General features: G+C 28.4%; 4 protein-coding genes and 1 non-coding gene across 5 annotated transcripts; 3 read left to right on the plus strand and 2 right to left on the minus strand.

The window, feature by feature from the left end:
- Positions 1-1,941: 1,941 nt before the first annotated feature.
- Positions 1,942-2,013, plus strand: TRNAW-CCA (transfer RNA tryptophan (anticodon CCA)). Its single transcript has one exon. It is a non-coding gene; the product is annotated as a tRNA-Trp (tRNA).
- A 255-nt stretch (positions 2,014-2,268) lies between these two features.
- On the plus strand, positions 2,269-6,099 carry thoc5 (THO complex subunit 5). Its single transcript, XM_011508103.1, has 11 exons — positions 2,269-2,492; positions 2,863-3,000; positions 3,063-3,277; positions 3,357-3,432; positions 3,519-3,704; positions 3,852-3,984; positions 4,064-4,303; positions 4,380-4,482; positions 4,606-4,807; positions 5,175-5,472; positions 5,719-6,099. Exons 1-11 carry the CDS (start codon positions 2,397-2,399, stop codon positions 6,033-6,035), a joined length of 2,004 nt encoding a protein of 667 aa, XP_011506405.1. The 5' UTR covers positions 2,269-2,396; the 3' UTR covers positions 6,036-6,099.
- A 979-nt stretch (positions 6,100-7,078) lies between these two features.
- On the minus strand, positions 7,079-9,433 carry LOC105368921 (coiled-coil domain-containing protein 65). Its single transcript, XM_011508105.1, has 5 exons — positions 9,180-9,433; positions 8,721-8,973; positions 8,124-8,347; positions 7,666-8,058; positions 7,079-7,478 (listed from the first exon to the last, which is right to left on the minus strand). The coding sequence occupies exons 1-5, from the start codon at positions 9,321-9,323 to the stop codon at positions 7,143-7,145; spliced, it is 1,350 nt and encodes a 449-aa protein (XP_011506407.1). The 5' UTR covers positions 9,324-9,433; the 3' UTR covers positions 7,079-7,142.
- Positions 9,434-10,211: 778 nt separating this feature from the next.
- On the minus strand, positions 10,212-14,150 carry LOC105368923 (switch-associated protein 70-like). The gene is made up of 9 exons (XM_011508106.1): positions 13,698-14,150; positions 13,026-13,145; positions 12,752-12,958; positions 12,549-12,664; positions 12,031-12,154; positions 11,603-11,944; positions 11,316-11,517; positions 10,849-11,004; positions 10,212-10,524 (listed from the first exon to the last, which is right to left on the minus strand). Exons 1-9 carry the CDS (start codon positions 13,794-13,796, stop codon positions 10,286-10,288), a joined length of 1,605 nt encoding a protein of 534 aa, XP_011506408.1. The 5' UTR covers positions 13,797-14,150; the 3' UTR covers positions 10,212-10,285.
- A 533-nt stretch (positions 14,151-14,683) lies between these two features.
- Positions 14,684-17,670, plus strand: LOC105368924 (methyltransferase-like protein 16 homolog). The gene is made up of 6 exons (XM_011508107.1): positions 14,684-14,796; positions 14,913-15,132; positions 15,202-15,342; positions 15,460-15,814; positions 16,148-16,340; positions 16,591-17,670. The coding sequence occupies exons 1-6, from the start codon at positions 14,692-14,694 to the stop codon at positions 17,056-17,058; spliced, it is 1,482 nt and encodes a 493-aa protein (XP_011506409.1). The 5' UTR covers positions 14,684-14,691; the 3' UTR covers positions 17,059-17,670.
- The last annotated feature ends 541 nt before the right edge of the window (positions 17,671-18,211 follow it).

The following is an 18,211-nucleotide window of genomic DNA, read 5'->3' on the forward strand; positions in this document are numbered from 1 at the left end:
AAACAGTTGTAAATTTAAATTTAAACTTTTACAACGATCAATGCTCGAATCATTTGAATTTACGAAGATTTAATTTTACAATTTCAATCAAATAAAAAAATATTTCTTTATAATTCATTTGTTATGTAATGAAATTATCTGCAATATTTGAAATATAGAAAATTTAAAATATCAGATTTTTAATTGTGATATATATATATATACTCAGAGGTATTTGTAAAAATATGAATATAAAACTATAGTTAAGCCTTGAATAACTTCTACAAACCTATAAAAAAAATAAAAATAAAAAAAATATATAAATACTATCTTTGTATAATTCTTTAAAATTACTTAAAAATTTGTATTTAATTTTTCTGTTTTGTTTGTTGTTTTCATAAACTAAAGCTACTTTTATTCTTCGCATCATATAAATTACTTTCATTATAAATATTATAAATCCAGATTGATCAGCTATTCCATGTTTAAAGTAAAGATATTTATAATAACGCAAATTTTGATAAAGCGATGAACAATATTAGAGTACTACTTATTATTTTCATAATTGGTTGTCTCAAGAAATACGAGTATCTCCACTTAAAATTTATTTCTCTATGCTCTACCGATCAAATAATGTTATCTGTTGAGATTCGCTTTATTATCTAAATAAATTGTCAATTAATTTAATTAATCACTTTTTAATTAATCGTAAAATCGTAAAATAAAGCTAAAGCACATTCGTGCGGCATTCGATCTTATTAAATTATTTATTATGCCTATATCACAGTGACATTTGTTACATTTTAATAAATATTCTTATTTAAATACTATATAAATCTAAATTTTCTGAGTTTAAAAGATTTAAAGCAATGAATAAAGATGAAACAAGAGTGATTAATAAAATGTTGCTAATGGTTTTGTAGCATTATGTAATAATTAAATTCATGTTCTTTGTAAATGTCAATTTTTTTTTTTTTTCTTACTAATTAATGAGAAAATTAATGGTCCTAAAAATCTTGATTGTCATTTTATTTAAGGATGAATGTGTACAAAATTGATTAATTGACATTGTCCAATTGTTTTCTTTAGAAACCTCGGTTTTCAAAAAAAACAAACATCCATTGAGTTTCCGCTAATGTCTATCAAAATTCCATTCGCGATATATAAAACTCAAAGATTCCCTTCAAACATATTTATCTCCGGATTTAATGTGTGTATGGAATGATAATGTCATCTTGCCCTTAGAATTACGATTGAAAACATTTCTGAGTAATATTCTCATAGCATCGAAGGTCTTACATTAATCGATAATAACAATTTGCTGTGGTGTATTGCGATATTAGGATGCGCTTTCCCGTGATATTTTTGAAATAAATAATATCTATTAATTATCATCATATCGAAGTATTATCGTTGGACATCTCGGTTGATTATATTTTTGACCATTTGGAATTGGTATTGCTGTTTAATTTTAAATTCAAGCCTCGATATCAATGTATTATCGATACAAAAACAAATTGACAAGCTCGTTAATATAATGTTGTGTCGATAGTGTGTGTGTGTGTGTGTGTGTGTGTGTGTGTATGCGCGCGCGCGCGCGATTGTATTATGGGGAAAAAATGTGCCAACAGAAGCGGTTGTCAATTTTACTTGAATTTAATAATTAATTTGCTATTTTCATGTTTTGATATATTATATGCCAATAGAGCTATATTATTTTATGATAATATGATTTATAACGCATATAACGTAGCCTCCAATAAAAAAAATACCAACAATGTACAATATATCGACTTACAATATCCATTTTTATGGTATAAATAAAGAGATTTATTGTTCTAATGAAAAGTTTCGGTTACAAATCCTCTAAAAGCCGTTGCGTACAAATGAATTAAAATAAATACGATTGGTATGTGTTGCGATCGTGAGTTAAATTATATTCTACGACATACGACATAATGAGACTCCGTGGCGCAACGGTAGCGCGTCTGACTCCAGATCAGAAGGTTGCGTGTTCAAATCACGTCGGGGTCAGATTGTTTTTTTTTTTATTTTATTGAATCGGATTCAAGCATTTTTTAAAGCATTTATATTTCATTTACTTAGAACAATTTATAAATTATTTTCATTTACTTTTGTCAGCAGTGTACATTGCGTTAATGCTCTAGTGTACAGATACTTTTAACGTTATTTCTCATAATTACAGAATTTATACTTAGGGCATTGATACAATTTACATAAAAATATTAATAAATTGCGTCTGTAATTGTAGTATTATTATTTATTAAAGCCGATAATGTTTTTACTTAATTTTTTGATATTCTAAATAATAAAAATAAAAGTACGTACCATAACCTTACTTTACTTCCTGATCAAAGTTTTTATAAATTTATGCATAAGTTCTATAATTAATGTAAATGGGTAAAGAAAAGGATACTCAAGATACAACATTAAAAACCAATTCTTCTTCGGAGATTGACAAAGAAACGGCATTAGATATGGATATGTATAAGGTTGGTTTCAATTCTTATTCCATACGTATAAAATTGGATTTCTTGTGTTGTCGAGTTTAAATAATACGCGTATAATAAATAATTCCTACGTGTACGATGAATTCTTTTTAATAAAAAATGGTTTTTTTTGTTTCTTTTTTGTTTTTGTTTTTGTTTTTGTTTTGTGAACCATCGAAACCTTCGTGTAATTAAATGATGTAAAATTAAAAACTCGGATTTGTGAAATATTTGTTATTTTGTATAATAATATCTTAATATCGGATAACTTAAGATTAACTCAATGCAATAAAAAGTATAACTTATTGACATTTATTTTTATTTGAAGTATCAATAAGTAATGTGCAAATTTATTTAAATTTTCTTTTTGTAGACAATAATCATGTTTGAGGAAGAAGAAGCTTTGGAGCGATCGTCTGAGAACGATGCTGAAAGCTTCTTTGACACTTGTAATCAAATACGTAATAATATGAGTGAAATAGCCAAGCTTAAGTCTAATAACGACGCTAGCGTAAGTATTATAACATTTAATCAATGTATTTAACAATTATTTGAGAACTTTATTCTTTTTAGACAAAAGAAGATATTAGAGAGTTACAGGTAGATACAGCCTTAGCATTTATGGAATTAAAGAAACTGAATAGAATGGAAAAATTTAGAACTAAATTCTCTCGTGATTCTTTAACAACTGCTAAAACTAACGTTGACAATCGACATTTGCAATTGCAAAATTTATTATACGAAGTAATTCATTTAAAAAAAGAAGTACTGAAATGTTTACAATTTAAGTAAGATAATAAATTGGTTATAACTGTAAAACAATGAAAATTTCATTCTGTGCAATGCTTGTTGATATATTTATTTTAGATCCAAAGACGAAAACATATTGCTGGTTTCAGAAGAAGAGTTCTACAAAGAAGCTCCAGAAAGTATTTCTAGATTGGTAAGTTTACATTTCAATTTGTTAAATTACTTTATAATACAATTTTCAGTTAATTACTATATATAAATGATTAAAATTTAATTTAGGAAACAACGCAAAATGATCCGCACCAAAAACGATTAGCTAGACTAGAGTGGGAGCTTACGCAAAGGAAGCAATTAGCATTATTATGTGATAACCTGAGTGAAAATAAGAAATCTGTAGCTGCTAGTATCGAGTCTAAACAGTCACGTTTAGATAATTTAGCTCCTCAATTACGTGGTATTTTAGAGGTAATAATAATCATACGTAAACATTGTTTCTACGTTAGACATTTGCAAAATTACATTTTATTAAGATGATTTTTCTTTTGTACATACAAAATTACCAATTATGTATTTCGATGAAAATTTTTTTATGATTTCATGTCAATTTTGCAGGCAAGTAAACCGTTACAAGAAAGTCTTGGACTACCATTGGATAAAATAAAATTAGAGCATGAAAAAGCTGCGTTATTGTCACCGCCATTATATATTTTGTATGCAAAAGCATCTGCATTTAGAGATGCTTGTGGTAAATGTAGACGTTAAAAGATTTACCGTAATATTGGTATAATATTGATATGTTTTTTTAAAACCTATATTACTTCTAGATACTACATTAGTCGTTTCGGTAGAGGGTGACGAGGAAGAAGCAAAACGTACTTTTAATCAAGATGGTGGACAAGAATCTGATTCGGATAACGAAGGCCAATCGGAAAATATTCCTGAAGAAACTCCTGTACATAAAAAAAGGCATCATAGAATATCAAAAGAAGCTAGACAAGAGGAAAAAAAACTTCGACTGCTGCAAAAACATCCTCTTAGCGTGAAAATAATTGTTTCATTTAAAAGTCAGAATTTACTTAAGCCTATTTATTTATTATACTTAACAGCATTCAAACGAGCATTAATTTATTGATTTTTTAGATGATACGAAATTAAAATTGCAGTTTTATTATTTTACTGTATTGAAAGTGATAACAGTAGTATCGGATCTTTTAACTGTAAATTTGGGTGGTATTAGCGTAGGGTAAGTGACCTTCCTAACGAATATAATCTTAAGTTTATTAACATCTTAAGAACATTTTAAATACTGTTAATATTTACATTTACTAATAACTTAATTTGTTTATCATTTGGATTTATTTATTAGAGACATGCTTGCATCGGAATCTGTGCTACGTGAATTATATCCTGGTGACACAGGATTTGACAGTCCAAATCCTGCAAATACTTATCAACTAGCAAGACAGAAACTTGGCACATTTTCATCCCTTAGTTTAGGTATTCCATACAAATGGGCACAATGGATGGCAGGCTTACATTTCGTTCCGGTTGATGCTCGCGAACAAAAAGTTAGTTTTCTATATTATTTAATGACGACATTTTCTGCAATAAGGCTTCTTCCAAATTTTAGGTTAAATTTTTAACGTATGAAATTATCTATGACTAAACATATAGTTAAAACCATAATCTGATATTTAATGCAAATATAATATTTATCGACATATTTGTAATGCACATGTTTTTCATTATAATAAATAGTTTTTTTCTTTAATCAATAAAGTTGATTTAATCATATTTATATAAAAATGACATATTTTGAATGATTAATTTTACAATGTAAACTTTGTATTCCAAATGTAAATAATGCGATTATGTTATTAATTATTGTGTATATAGAACGTTATTTTAATTTACTAATAAATGAAATATTTACAGTCTGTTATTCAAGATAATGGACAAGATAGCGTCGAAAGTGTACTGAAAGAAATAAAGAAACGAGTGAGAGCAAGATTGGATTTGTGCGCAGAAATACGTCAATTGGAATCGGGCAGTTTATCTATATTCACAGATTCGATCGATGCCATACCACAGAAAATAGCCACAATTCTTCATAAATTTAATATTTCATCGTGGAAGAATTATTGTAATACATTCAATTATTCAGAATCACATAAAGAGAACTTTATGACATCGTCCGATATATTTTATGAAGCCATTTTACGACGTGGAAGTAGTGAGTTTCACGAAGTTACATTTTATTCGCATATTTTAATTTATATCTAACTGATATTTTCTCTTTTAATGATAAAGAGTTACAGTTTACAGTTGCTTATAAAATTTTTTGAAAACAAATTAAAAAATTTCCACTATAAAATTTATATAATATTCTTAACATTTCTTCCCTCTACTTTCACAGCACAATGTGAATTTATATTAAACAGTTGCAAGACAATATTTGCTTAATTATAATTATTTTTAGGTGAACTAGTGGCATATATTGCAATTAAGCCAGACTATCCCAAAGTTACATCAGTTTTTCGAATAATTTTTAATTCAAATATATCTGCCGGAGTGGACATTCATCGGGACATTGAACGTGAAATCAACGTAATGTGGGATAAACCTCCGACGTTGTCTGCTCAACTTCAACGACTCAGATCTTGTTTCGACATATACTTGGAAACAGAAAGTATGGCACCACGAGAAAAAATTTTTTTTCATTCTGTCCGAGGCAGAACTCGCTCCCGCCCTTACAAATATGTAGAAATTGGGGGTGGCATATTCACTCATCGATAGGTTTTAATCATAATTACATTATTATTTTCAATGAGTGGTAAGATTTTTAAATAAAATGAAAATAAATTACAGAAATTTTACAGTCAATAATGTGTCTTATTTTTCAGCTTATTATTTTATTTTAATATTTTTCTTAATATATATATATATATATATAGATATATATATATATATATATATATGTGTGTGTGTGTGTGTGTGTGTGTGTGTGTGTGTGTGTGTGTGTGTGCATGTATGTATGTATGTATGTGTGTATATATAAATATTAAGAAAATTATATATAATATATATACATATATATATACTTTTTAGATATTGTATATTATTTTTATATTAGCACATTTATTTATATAAAAAACTCTGTTATGGAATTTTTTATTTCATTATATACTGTGTATTGTATAGCTTGGTTTAACAAACTTGTAGTACCTTTGTTAATAATTGATATTACCTAAGATCATGTATTTGTTGTAAAATAATTTCAATGTATTTTGGGCTCAAAAAAAATTTTTAATTATACATAAATGCACAATCTGTTTAATTGTGCTCCTAATTAATACTGATGAATGTACTAATTTGTTTATTTCCATTTTAATTTTGTAAAAAAATATATAGTAATTTGTCATTATCATAAGTTATAGCAATCATTAAATAGTACAATTATAAAAGAAAATACGAAATGAAATGTAAACATTACGACATTACTTTTATTTAAAATTATGAAATTTTTTAATACATTAGTTTCTACTTTACAGTGAGTTCATATGAATGTAAACGTAAAAGATTAAACATATTAATCTAGTTATATGTGTATGCGTGCGTGCGTGCGTGCCTCCGTGTGTATTGGATAAAAAATATGTGCCGACTATTTTTTAATTGAAATGAAATAATAAATTGTATTTGTACTTTAATGAAATAATGACACTATATTTAATCACAAATTACAAATAATGTTTAATAAATACCAGTTTAGATAAATGCTCCTACTTGTTTATTTACGTTAATCTTTTCTATTCATCTGATATATAAATTTGACTGCGAATAACTATTATCAATTGAAAAAGTATTAAATATTATAATTTACGAAAATACTCCATTATTATGATTTCAGATCTGTGTTATTGAACAAATTGTTGGCATTTTTGATACAGTGACTATATAAGTTCGCAAATAATGCTTCAGTCGGTTATTTTCTTCAAGAAGCTTACTATACTCTTCCTTTATTAAAATATTTTCTTCTTTAATACTACCTAAATGATCACGGAAGCCTTCGATTTTTTTCAAATGGCCAAACGCTTTATTTTCACATTTTATCACTTTATCTGTATCTTCAAAACTTTTAAATGAAAATTTCTTTACACTTATGGAATCTAGTTCGACATCTGAACATAATTTTGAAATTTTTTCAAGCTCTACACTTTTATCCAAAATTCTTTGTAGATCCTATGATTATTAAACAAAATTAATTAACATTTTGACGTGTTTTTTAATAAAGTTTAGAAAGTTTGAAGCACAAGGAATTATAGTCGTACTATATTTAAGATTTGCCTATTTATTCGAAAGGAAAAATTAGCGTTGTTTGTTTTCCGTAATAAAATTAATAAATTATAATTTATTTAAATTAACTTACTTTTATAACTTCATTGCTTATAACACTCAATCGTTTTAAGTTCATTGCATCTATAGTTTGAGCTACTTTAATTTCTTTTTTTAGCTTACATACTCGTTTATTAAGCAATTCAGACTTCATTTTTAAATCTTCGATAGTTTCTTCTCTTTTCTCGGTTAATGAAACAAAATTTTTACTTAACATTTCGATGTTTTCTTTCAGTGTTGCATATATTTTAGGAAACCGTACGGCCTCAATTTGATGAATATCATCCTGTCCTTTTAAATATTCGTATTGCTTTCTTTTATTGTCTGTTGATTGTTCGTAATTTGTTATAATTTCATTTAATTGTTGCCATAAGGTTTCTAATATAGGATGTACTTGACGTTTTAATTTTAATATCGATTCATTTTTCTACGAGAACAAAAAAAATTTCCATTTTGCTAATATTCAATATTAGTCAAATAATTAAAACTTACATCATATAAAACAGTATGAATGTTAATTGCGTGTTTTGTCCTTATCTCTGTTATTTCTTCTTCTGCGCATTTCTTTTTGGCAAATGCTATGGTTTTCAAATGCATTAGAAATTCTTTTAAATTAATTTTTGTACATTCTAGGTCATCTATATCTTCTGTTTGAATTTTTTTTACGCGATCTTCATAATTATGATAAAAGTGACTTATTCTCTCTTTTCCATTTTCTATAAAAGTAAATTGAATATTAATGCCTATTGACAATTTACTTTTTATAAAGAAAATAACAAATATTCTCCGATAATTATACATTTTTATTATACCCTCATCATTTATTATTTGTATCAGAATGTAATGTATTAATGTTAATATAAAGTAATTAATTTTTTTGATAATAATAAATCTGTTAAATGAATGTAAACACAATATTAAATATTAATATTTTTTGTATATATTCTTCAAAATTGTATGTATTCGTTATATCTATGAAGTTTAATATTATCCCGTGGATGCATATATATATATATATATATTTTGAGAAATTAAATAATTAATATTAGTTTTCTTAATAATAAAGGCTAAAATAATTATTATAATGACCTAAAATATTATCAATAATTGTCATATGAGCTTCTTGAAATAGTTTGTGATCGCGATCTATTATTAGTAGTTCCTTGAATAATATCTGTATAAAAGTCTCTTTTGTATTCAATATTTCTCCAAAATTTTGTTGTAAATATTCAATATTATCTTTTTGAATCGTACATTTCATTTGACGTAATATCATTCGCCATTGCTCATTAAGCTTTGATGTGTTTATGCGAGTAAAAGCTTCTTCGTGTTTTAATTTATTCTAAAACAAAATCAACAATTAGTCTCTTAATATTTACAATTTCTATAATTTTTCTACTATTTGAAACATTTACAATTGAACGGTTTTTTTTTCATCTACTTTTTTTTTCTTTTTTTTTTTTCTTTTTTTGTTTTAATATAATACTTTGTACAAATATTTTTATATATACGTATTTATAAGCACATTATGTTTTGCTATATACATACTTTTGTATAAATTAATATCAATTGTTGTTTTCGTCGCTTTGCCTCTAATTCTATGTCGGCTCGATGTTGTAAGTATCTCGCTCGCTCCTCTTCGCTCATACGAGTAAGTTTAGAATTTTTACCTTTCTTATTCTTCGATGGCATTTTGAAATTAAATGTTACCGTAGAATATACAACAATACAACTGTAAAATTGTTATAAAACACTTGGCACCATCTTATATATGTGTTTGATCAATATTTTTATCGCCATGACTTTACTAAGCCGATTAAAGTAGTCATCAGTATATATTAACTATAATATTTATAAAACCATTGTAGGATTGAAAAATGAGTAATATAATTGAAATATTCATAGTACAATTATTTAGTAATGAATTGTTACAAATAAAATTATTTCAATGTTCAGTCAACCATATCTTTATTAGTTATAAAACACTTGATAAGTTAATCAATAATAAAAACACTAATTGTAGTTAATGAAAAACACTTTTTCGTAACTGCTATTTTTATTTTAAATAATATAATATGTTCATATTTAATAAATATTATAATATATAGTACATTATCATTTTCATAATTACGTATGAATACATTATGATGAATTCATTATAGAATTTGATAAATTCATTAAAAAATATATATGTATATACTTTTATATGGTATATACATTTTTCCTTTCATATAACTTTGAAATTGTATTTAACAATGTAATATTAGTATACATATGTAACAGTAATAAAAATACATTTTTAATTTATAAAAACTATTATATTTTTCTTTTGATCTTATAAAAAGCTTTAAGAACATTAGAATAAATTGAAAATACTGCCAATAATAACAAATACTTAGGGACGTTTGAAAAATCTAACGATAGGGCAAGATATTTTTCAGGAACTTACTTTGTAAAATTTTACCCTGAAGTATATGTACCCTTAATTTCTTTTATCTTATATTTAACTGGCAACCAGGTAGTCTTAAAATTTTTCTTTTAATATTTTTACAAGCAATTTTAGAATATAAGAACTAGGTTCAGACTTTTCATATTAATAATACAAAGATTTGTCACTTAAAAATGACTTAAACCATACATAGGCATATAAAATCTTAACAATCTTTCTGTAACGATACTCTGTCATCAATAACTAGCGATCTTTCTTTCGTTGTAGGTATAAAACTCTGCGTTCTTCTTATTCTTTCTCCGCTTCGTGGTCTGGTCGTAACTAGCTGTGTTTCTAGAAGAATTTGTGCCTCTTCTGTTCGCTTAACTTTCTCACGAGCTACTTGCAATTCTGCATCTAAGTTTTGTTTTTCCGCTTCTAATTGTTGAAGTCTCATTTCAGCATCTAAAAATACAATAACGATTGATTCAGGACATCACATGTGCGTTTATGTTTAAATCGATATTTTCACATGTTATTATTATATTTATGTAAAATTTAAAGTGAATAATTTTTTTAAAAATATTAATATTAATGGTTAAAAAGAATAATTTTAATATTAAAAATCTCACAGGCTTATTTCACTCCCGTAATTACTTTCATTCACAGAGGATATAGAAGTGCAAAAAGAAGGTTAAATTCAAAATAATATCGATTGGAATTTTGCTCCGCTATTCTAATTCTAATAATTAATTAAAACTAACAATTAATAAGATTCAAATTTCATACCTTGTAATTGTCTTTCGTTCTTTTGCTGTTTCAATTCAAATTCCATTCTTTTAAGTTTTTCCAATTCTAAAAGCTCCTGCTGCTCTTGCTGCAGCCTTTCCATATTCTCTCTCCTTTCCCACTCTTCCCGCAAAACACGAGCTTGAAGACTTCTTACTGAAAAGGAGTGAATTTGCTTTTCACACATATCTTTTTAAGCATTTTAAGAAATTATTTATAACGCAGATACTTTTTAATTTAAAGACATATTTCGAAAAATTTTATTTGTAAAAACAATTTTCTTTCTTTTAAGATTAAGAAGCAATTTACCATAAGACCAGTTTAATATAAGCTTTCTTAACAAGGCGTAAAACGTATAATTTATGATGAATTTAAATGAATAATTATCAATCTCGAATCACAAAACTTCAAAGTAAAACAAGCTCAACATTATTTCTTATGAAATTCACTTTTACAATTACTCTTACCTATTTCTTCATCTCTGAGAGCTTGTTTCTCTTCTTGCAAAAGTATTTCCAGCTTCTGCTTAACATCTTCAAGCTCCTGAACTTTAGCACATTCTTCCTTTGAAATTGCTTCTAATTTTCTAGCTTGAATCTCGGCAGCTATTCTTGCTTGTCGCTCAAGTTGCAATTCCAATCTCGTTTCTTCCTTTTCCTGTTTGCTAGCCTAAAAATGATTGAAAAGGTCAGCGTTATTATATAATTTGAAGATATATTTTATAGATTTCTATTTGCAAAATTCGAATGCAAACCTGACGCGTCGATCTTCTTTGGTTAGCAAGACTTCTCTGGTAGCTAAGTTTTTCTCCTGAATGTTGAACAGCAATTTGTAATGCCGACAACCATTGCAATCTGCCTCTATGATCTTCGGCGACTAGCTCGATGCACCTGTGTTCTGGCGTACTTATAATGAAGCGTCTATCTGGTTTTCCCCCATTGCTTACAGCATCCGCCCAGCTATTAGTATCTAGAATTATTATACCCGAGGCCTCTTTTTGCTGCGAATCTTTATAATAAGTTAATTCCCCAGGTCGTAGGACAAACCAGAAGTATCGAAGAGTCGGTAGAAGGTAGCCTTTCTTCATTAAATAACCCTATAATAATTTAGAAAAATTAATTAAATCCTTCGACTTTGTGAATATTTGACATTTAAATTAATATTGCATTGAAAAATGCATACTTTCTTTATGACATCTTCAACATACGTTTGATACAAATCATCGATTGCTTCTGTGAGGCCATCGATGTCTAAAGATCCTCCTCCGCTATACTTTGATTCGAGAACTGCCAAAAATGTTGGAAATCTAGACAAATAGGGAATAAATTAATTTGAACTTATGTTTAAGCTAAGAAAGAAATTTGGCAAAGAAATTAACTGTCTATTAGAAAATAGAATTAAAGCGAGTTCAATATATTCTAATTATTAAAATACATTGAAAACTAAATGTAAATCTATTGTAATCTTTGCAATAATTATTGAGTTTACTTTTTAATTAAATGTGTGGGGATAAAACCTGGTAATATTTTTAATGATAACTAATGCTTCGGTATTATATCTTAATTTACATAATAATTTACACTTTGCAGAGCAGAATTTTTCTTTATATGTTCTGCTGTATATGTAATGCTCTATTGCATTTGTCTGCATTTGTGTGCTCTTTCGCAAAATGCTTATACATTTGTCGTTTATATTAGTACCGGAAAGTTCCAATTGCTGCGGACAAAGCTGAAAAATCTGTAGCATCCCAACAGAGACCTAAAGATGTCACTAATTGAGAGGCGACTTGAGCCACTTCGTCGCTGTGCATTGTTACCTAAAAGAGATAAAAAAAATGAAGAAGAATTATATTAATTTGTATTAAAAGTCATGCCAAATATAAATATAAAAAGATAGTGAGTACAAGATAAGACGCATCCATAATATCAGACTCCATTTCGGCGAGAAGGCAAAATATTCTGAATAATTGATAGACGCTGTTGTCTTTGAAAATTGGGTGAGGCCTGTCTAAATAAATTTTTCGACAAACAAGCCAACAAATTTCATCTATGCCCTCTTCTAAGGTTCTACAAGTTTGAATCGAAGTTGCATCGGTCAACGATGAGAAAACCTATAATAGAGCATTTAATTCAAGTAATTTGCAAGATGATTTTTGAAATTGTCATGAACATATTTACCTCCTTTTGTAAATAATATATATATTGTTCGAAGGTGAGTGTCTGTGTGCTTCGATAATGCTCCAAACCCTTTTCAACGCTATAAAGATCCATTAAAGTTCCAATATTTGCTGTCAAAACCTAATGAACAAATATCAACAATAAAATATATAAGAGAAATAGGTAAGTAGACATGCACGTACACACAGAGAGAGAGAGAGAGAGAGAGAGAGAGAGAGAGAGAGAGAGAGAGAGAGAGAGAGAGAGAGAAATATTTTTTTGTCATTAATTTTTTTTTATATCAACAATCTAGCGATAGCAGTGACCAAGTTTCACATGCTATATATATAAAATAAAAAGTTTTTGAAATTATCGATTATGCATGAATCGTGCTTAAAATTTTACATAACTTTTCTCCCTTTCTGCCTCCCTCGTATGCATGGTCATGCGCCTATACGTGCATGCGCGCACACACGTGCATCGCTTGTGTCGGTATACGAGCGTATGAACTATTGCATATAAATAATAATTAGAAATGGTGTAAGGTGAGGAAAAAAAATTATTAGGAAAAAGTGAAAGTCGAGGCGAGCAAGGGGATTAAAGAGGTGAGTTCACGCGGTCGAATATCCGATGGAGCTTCGAGTTATTTGGCGATTTAAAAATTTTCTGCGGAATAATGTTTAAACGGCTCACTTTTAGCTTCGATTTAGCAACAATCCCTGACACATCGTGTTGCAACGCGTGAAATGCGTGCCAAATGCTGTGCGTCAGATTCTTCAAAAGATAAGCCATGGTTTTATGCGGAGATAATTAACGGCCAAGCAACAGGTGTTGGCTCCTTTACGTCTTCTCACGGTGGTTGACACTTTTCACATCGCTCCTAAGGTAATTACAGCGAGCTCGGCCGAGTCTGGCTCCGCGGCTGGAGTCGAGAGATCGCACCATATAAATAAATGTAAGGTCGAAATTGGCAAATAGGAAAGCCCGCGGCTTTTTAAACGTCAACAAGCATTCGCTTCTGGTTACGCGGCATCTGGGACTCGGCGTATCTGCCTACGACCGATCGCTTCTTCCACCCATTATAACTCGTCGCTGAAATTTGTTTCCGTTTACTTTCGTAATCAGCGCTAATAATAAGGGCGAATTGCAGGCCGAGAGCCGTGCGTGCGTGTAAATTGGCCTCGGGGAGGGAAGGAGGGAGGGAGGGAGGATAGGTAGGGGATAGGTAAGCCCGGGCAGTCGGAGATGCGGCGAGGATGTTCACCTGCTGGGTGCGGCGTTCGACGAGGACCGGAAGAAATTTCGGTTGGCTTATTTGAAAGTTCGATAGCTGTGATTTGCATGGATGTGTGCGCGCGTGACAGCAGCTGCGCGATCAAGTAAGATTGTAATGTGCACTGTTGCGTGTGTCGTCTTCGTTAAAACGTTAGATCGTAAATGTTTGTTTGGGAGTCTATTTATCTAGCGAGTTTGCTAGTGCGCCAGTTTTTGAATATCGGACTCGCAATTAGGAATATTCGCAAGGGCGAGTTAATTGAAAATAGTAGAATGACTAATGTTGTACATTTATGCAAAATGAAAGAAAGAAAAAAGTGTATACGAAATTAATCGATTGAAAAGAGAATTAATATACGTAAGGGAATTTATAGGTTATAAACAACGGCTTATTACGATATTACCAATCGCAATGTCTTTGAGAAAATTTATGCACAAAAGAAACAAATATAAGGAAGAACCGAATTTCAAGCAACTTGCTATTTTATATCCAGAATTTCGTAAAGTTGTCATTACCGTAAGCCCAGACTTAATATAACTATTTCGTTATCTATGATAATCAATGCTAATTATAATAAAAATATATAATTAATAATTGATAATGTTCTCAATCGTAATGTTTTTAACGTTTAGGACATTGCAGGAAAAGTTAAGCTAAATTTTAAGAACGAGGAGACACTGAGAGTTCTGACAAAAACTTTATTGAAACATGATTTCAATTTGGACGTTGAAATTCCTTTAAATAACTTAGTACCTGCACTACCATTAAGATTGAATTATATATTATGGATCGAGGATCTTTTAAAGCACAGTGGCATTATTGATTTATCATTGGTTCATGGGATAGATATAGGTATTTGTTTAAAAATTCATTCTTGCCGTTCGCCAACAAGTTATAATTTTAATCAATTAAATGTTTTAGGAACCGGTGCAATTTGCATATATCCATTGTTAATAGCTAGAATCTTTAGAAGTAAAATGACTTGTACAGATATAGATAGCGAAACTGTGAGATCGGCAATAAAAAATAGTCAAATTAATCATTTACAAGATTTAGTAAAAGGTATCTTATTTTCTATTAAGAATAATTTTTCAATTATTCTTCATTTCTATATTGGCGTTAAATGCGAACAAATTGCTATTGATATCGTATAATAAATGCCTCCTTACTTCATTCTAGTTGTCTTAGTAAAGAAAGACTCGATTTTAAAAGACGTTTTACAAGAACATGATATTTCATTCGTAATGTGTAATCCACCATTTTTTGAAACTGATAAAAACATAAGGAAAATATCAAAACTACAGCCTCCTAGGAATGCTCCAACCGGTATTGAAACCGAATTGGAAGTTAATGGTGGAGAGAAAGAATTTATTTTACGTTTAGTTAAAGAAAGTGTCGAATTTAAAAATAGAGTAAAAATCTACACAACAATGTTTGGACAAAAAAGTAGCTTAAGTTTTATAAAAGGTGAATTAGCAAAAAATGAAATATTTAATGTAACATGGACAGAATTTTGTCAAGGTTATACTAAGAGGTATGTTGTAATAAAAGAATTATTTTCTAATATGTTTGTGAAATTAAAGTAGTGAAAAGTAGATGTAAAGGTTTAGGTGGTGAAACAAAACAATGTATTATTTATTTTTTCCTACGCTAGTCGCTTACAAAGATCCATATGGATGCACCTGTATTCGTAATTTAAAACTTCTTTCAAAATAATATAACGTTGCGTTAACAATCTTTAAAGCAAATTTTAAATGTAAACAATAATGTAGATAAAAATTTGGAACAATAATGAATATGTAAATTTTTATATTATACAATTTACAGCTAATTCAATGTACTTTAAAGTAATTAATTTTAATTACAGATGGGGCATAGCTTGGTCGTTTGCTGCAAAAAGCGATGTAGATTTAACTACCGCACCAGTTATAAGGACAAGAACAGAAGTATTAAAATCGAAGAAAGATCAATCGATGGAAATAATTTTTCCGCCTAAAGAAAATTTAAGCTGTATGGATGAGATTGTTTCTAATTTAAAAAAATGGATGACTGAATTGAACGTTTGTATGCCTTATATAATTAAAATGAAGTTTAGTAATTAAGTTTTTTCTAATTTAAAGTTCATTTTTGATAGATGAAATAGCAAATGAAAAATTATACCTTAGTAATTTAATATTTAAACATCTTGATTTTGTTATCAATGTATTATCATATCTCGATTACAGAAATAATGAACCTTTTATGTTATACTTGACTTTTAAATAGTAAAATGTAAAATGTAAAATGTAAAATGTAATGTATGTATTACAGATAAAAATAAAAGAAATAGAATTTAGTGCTGATTATCCGTGCTGGGCTTGTAAATTGAAAGGGCATTATGATACGTGGACTCACGCTAGAAGGAAACGGCGCATGATTAAGCGTCAGGAAGCTTTAAAAAAGTCCTGTATAGAAAATTCAGAATTCAATAATGAAATGGAAAGCGCACAATTCAATCGATCGGGTCCAACGCCTCCGAACGAAGATGACGGTACAAAATCAGCCGAACCGTTATTGATTTGTACCCTGGTTGTAGGAGAAAATAGTGAAACGAGTGAAAGTAATGAAAAAAATGATGATACCAAAATATTTAAAATTTGTATGATTTACGAAAGCGGTTGCGGTGGTAAAGTAAGTTTAGAAACTCTCCGCCAATATATAATAAATAAGCTAAAAATTCGAGATTTTTGGCAAAAACAAAATTCAAGTAAACCAAATAAAAGAAAGAGGAAAAGATAGTACATAAATGTACGAATTTCCATGCACTAATTCGTTATGAAAAAGTTGTAATTAGATTAATATTATTAAATTTCATATACAAAATGTTTTATTTACTGTGATTTTTTTTTACCAAATTACATAACAGATGATATACGTAAATTAGGCATTTAACTTCATTATAAGTAATCCTTATTGGCTAATATCTTTTGTATGGTACAATTTCACTAACAAGTACAATACAATGTTTGACATAACAAACATAGAAAGAAAAAAGCGATGACTGATGGTAATACGCCATAATTAACGTAACTTAAACTGACACTTCTTACTAATTAACATCGTCACAATTATTATCAAACAACTCTCATTCTGATAACTATAAAAATTAATAAAGAGCATTAAAACGCAACGAATAATTGACATAATTTAAACTACACTCAATTAGTAAATTCAATTCGTATTGAATTTTTGATCTTATTCAATTAATGCAGCTTTAACGAATAATTAAGCTATTTTATTCAATTTAACAATTTCTGATCGACAGATTAAATTTGTTACTATGTATGTTCACAGCAATTACGTTTGAAAAATTATTTATTATGGTTTCGATTATATATGAAATTTATTCGAAGCTTCAATTCGTATCTATGGTATTTTTAAAATAGCGTGCATAAAAAAAAAAACGAAAAGAAAGCAATCAACATTTTGGTAACAATAATCTTATCGACTCTATATTTACCTACAATACAATTCTTATTTCTATTTTAACGCTACTGTAATATAAATTTCGCATTTGACATTTCGCGTTATTTGGTTTCATTTTTAAACTGTTTTATCGAACTAACTATATTATTTATTATTGTATAATTTCATTTAAATGTAGGATTACGTTATTAAAAAAGTCGTGTCAGTCAACAATGTATATAAAATTGCAAAAATTTTATTGCTCTTCTTTCATTAATAAAAATTGAAGAAAAAAAAAAAAATAAATGAAACGACTCTCAAGAATCAAAAACTGTTGAAAATTTCCTTCCACGTATATAAAATAAATTAAAAATGAAGGAAGCACTTTTGGTGTATACTTTTTATATCAATATCGTATGAAATTTTATATTAATATTACGCAATGAAATTGCAGCTTTACTTGGAAATACAAACAAATTAAGCTTAA

This window comes from Ceratosolen solmsi, unplaced genomic scaffold (assembly GCF_000503995.2).
Source record: "Ceratosolen solmsi marchali unplaced genomic scaffold, CerSol_1.0 scaffold1, whole genome shotgun sequence".
In the NCBI taxonomy this organism is placed as follows: Eukaryota; Metazoa; Arthropoda; class Insecta; order Hymenoptera; family Agaonidae; genus Ceratosolen; species Ceratosolen solmsi.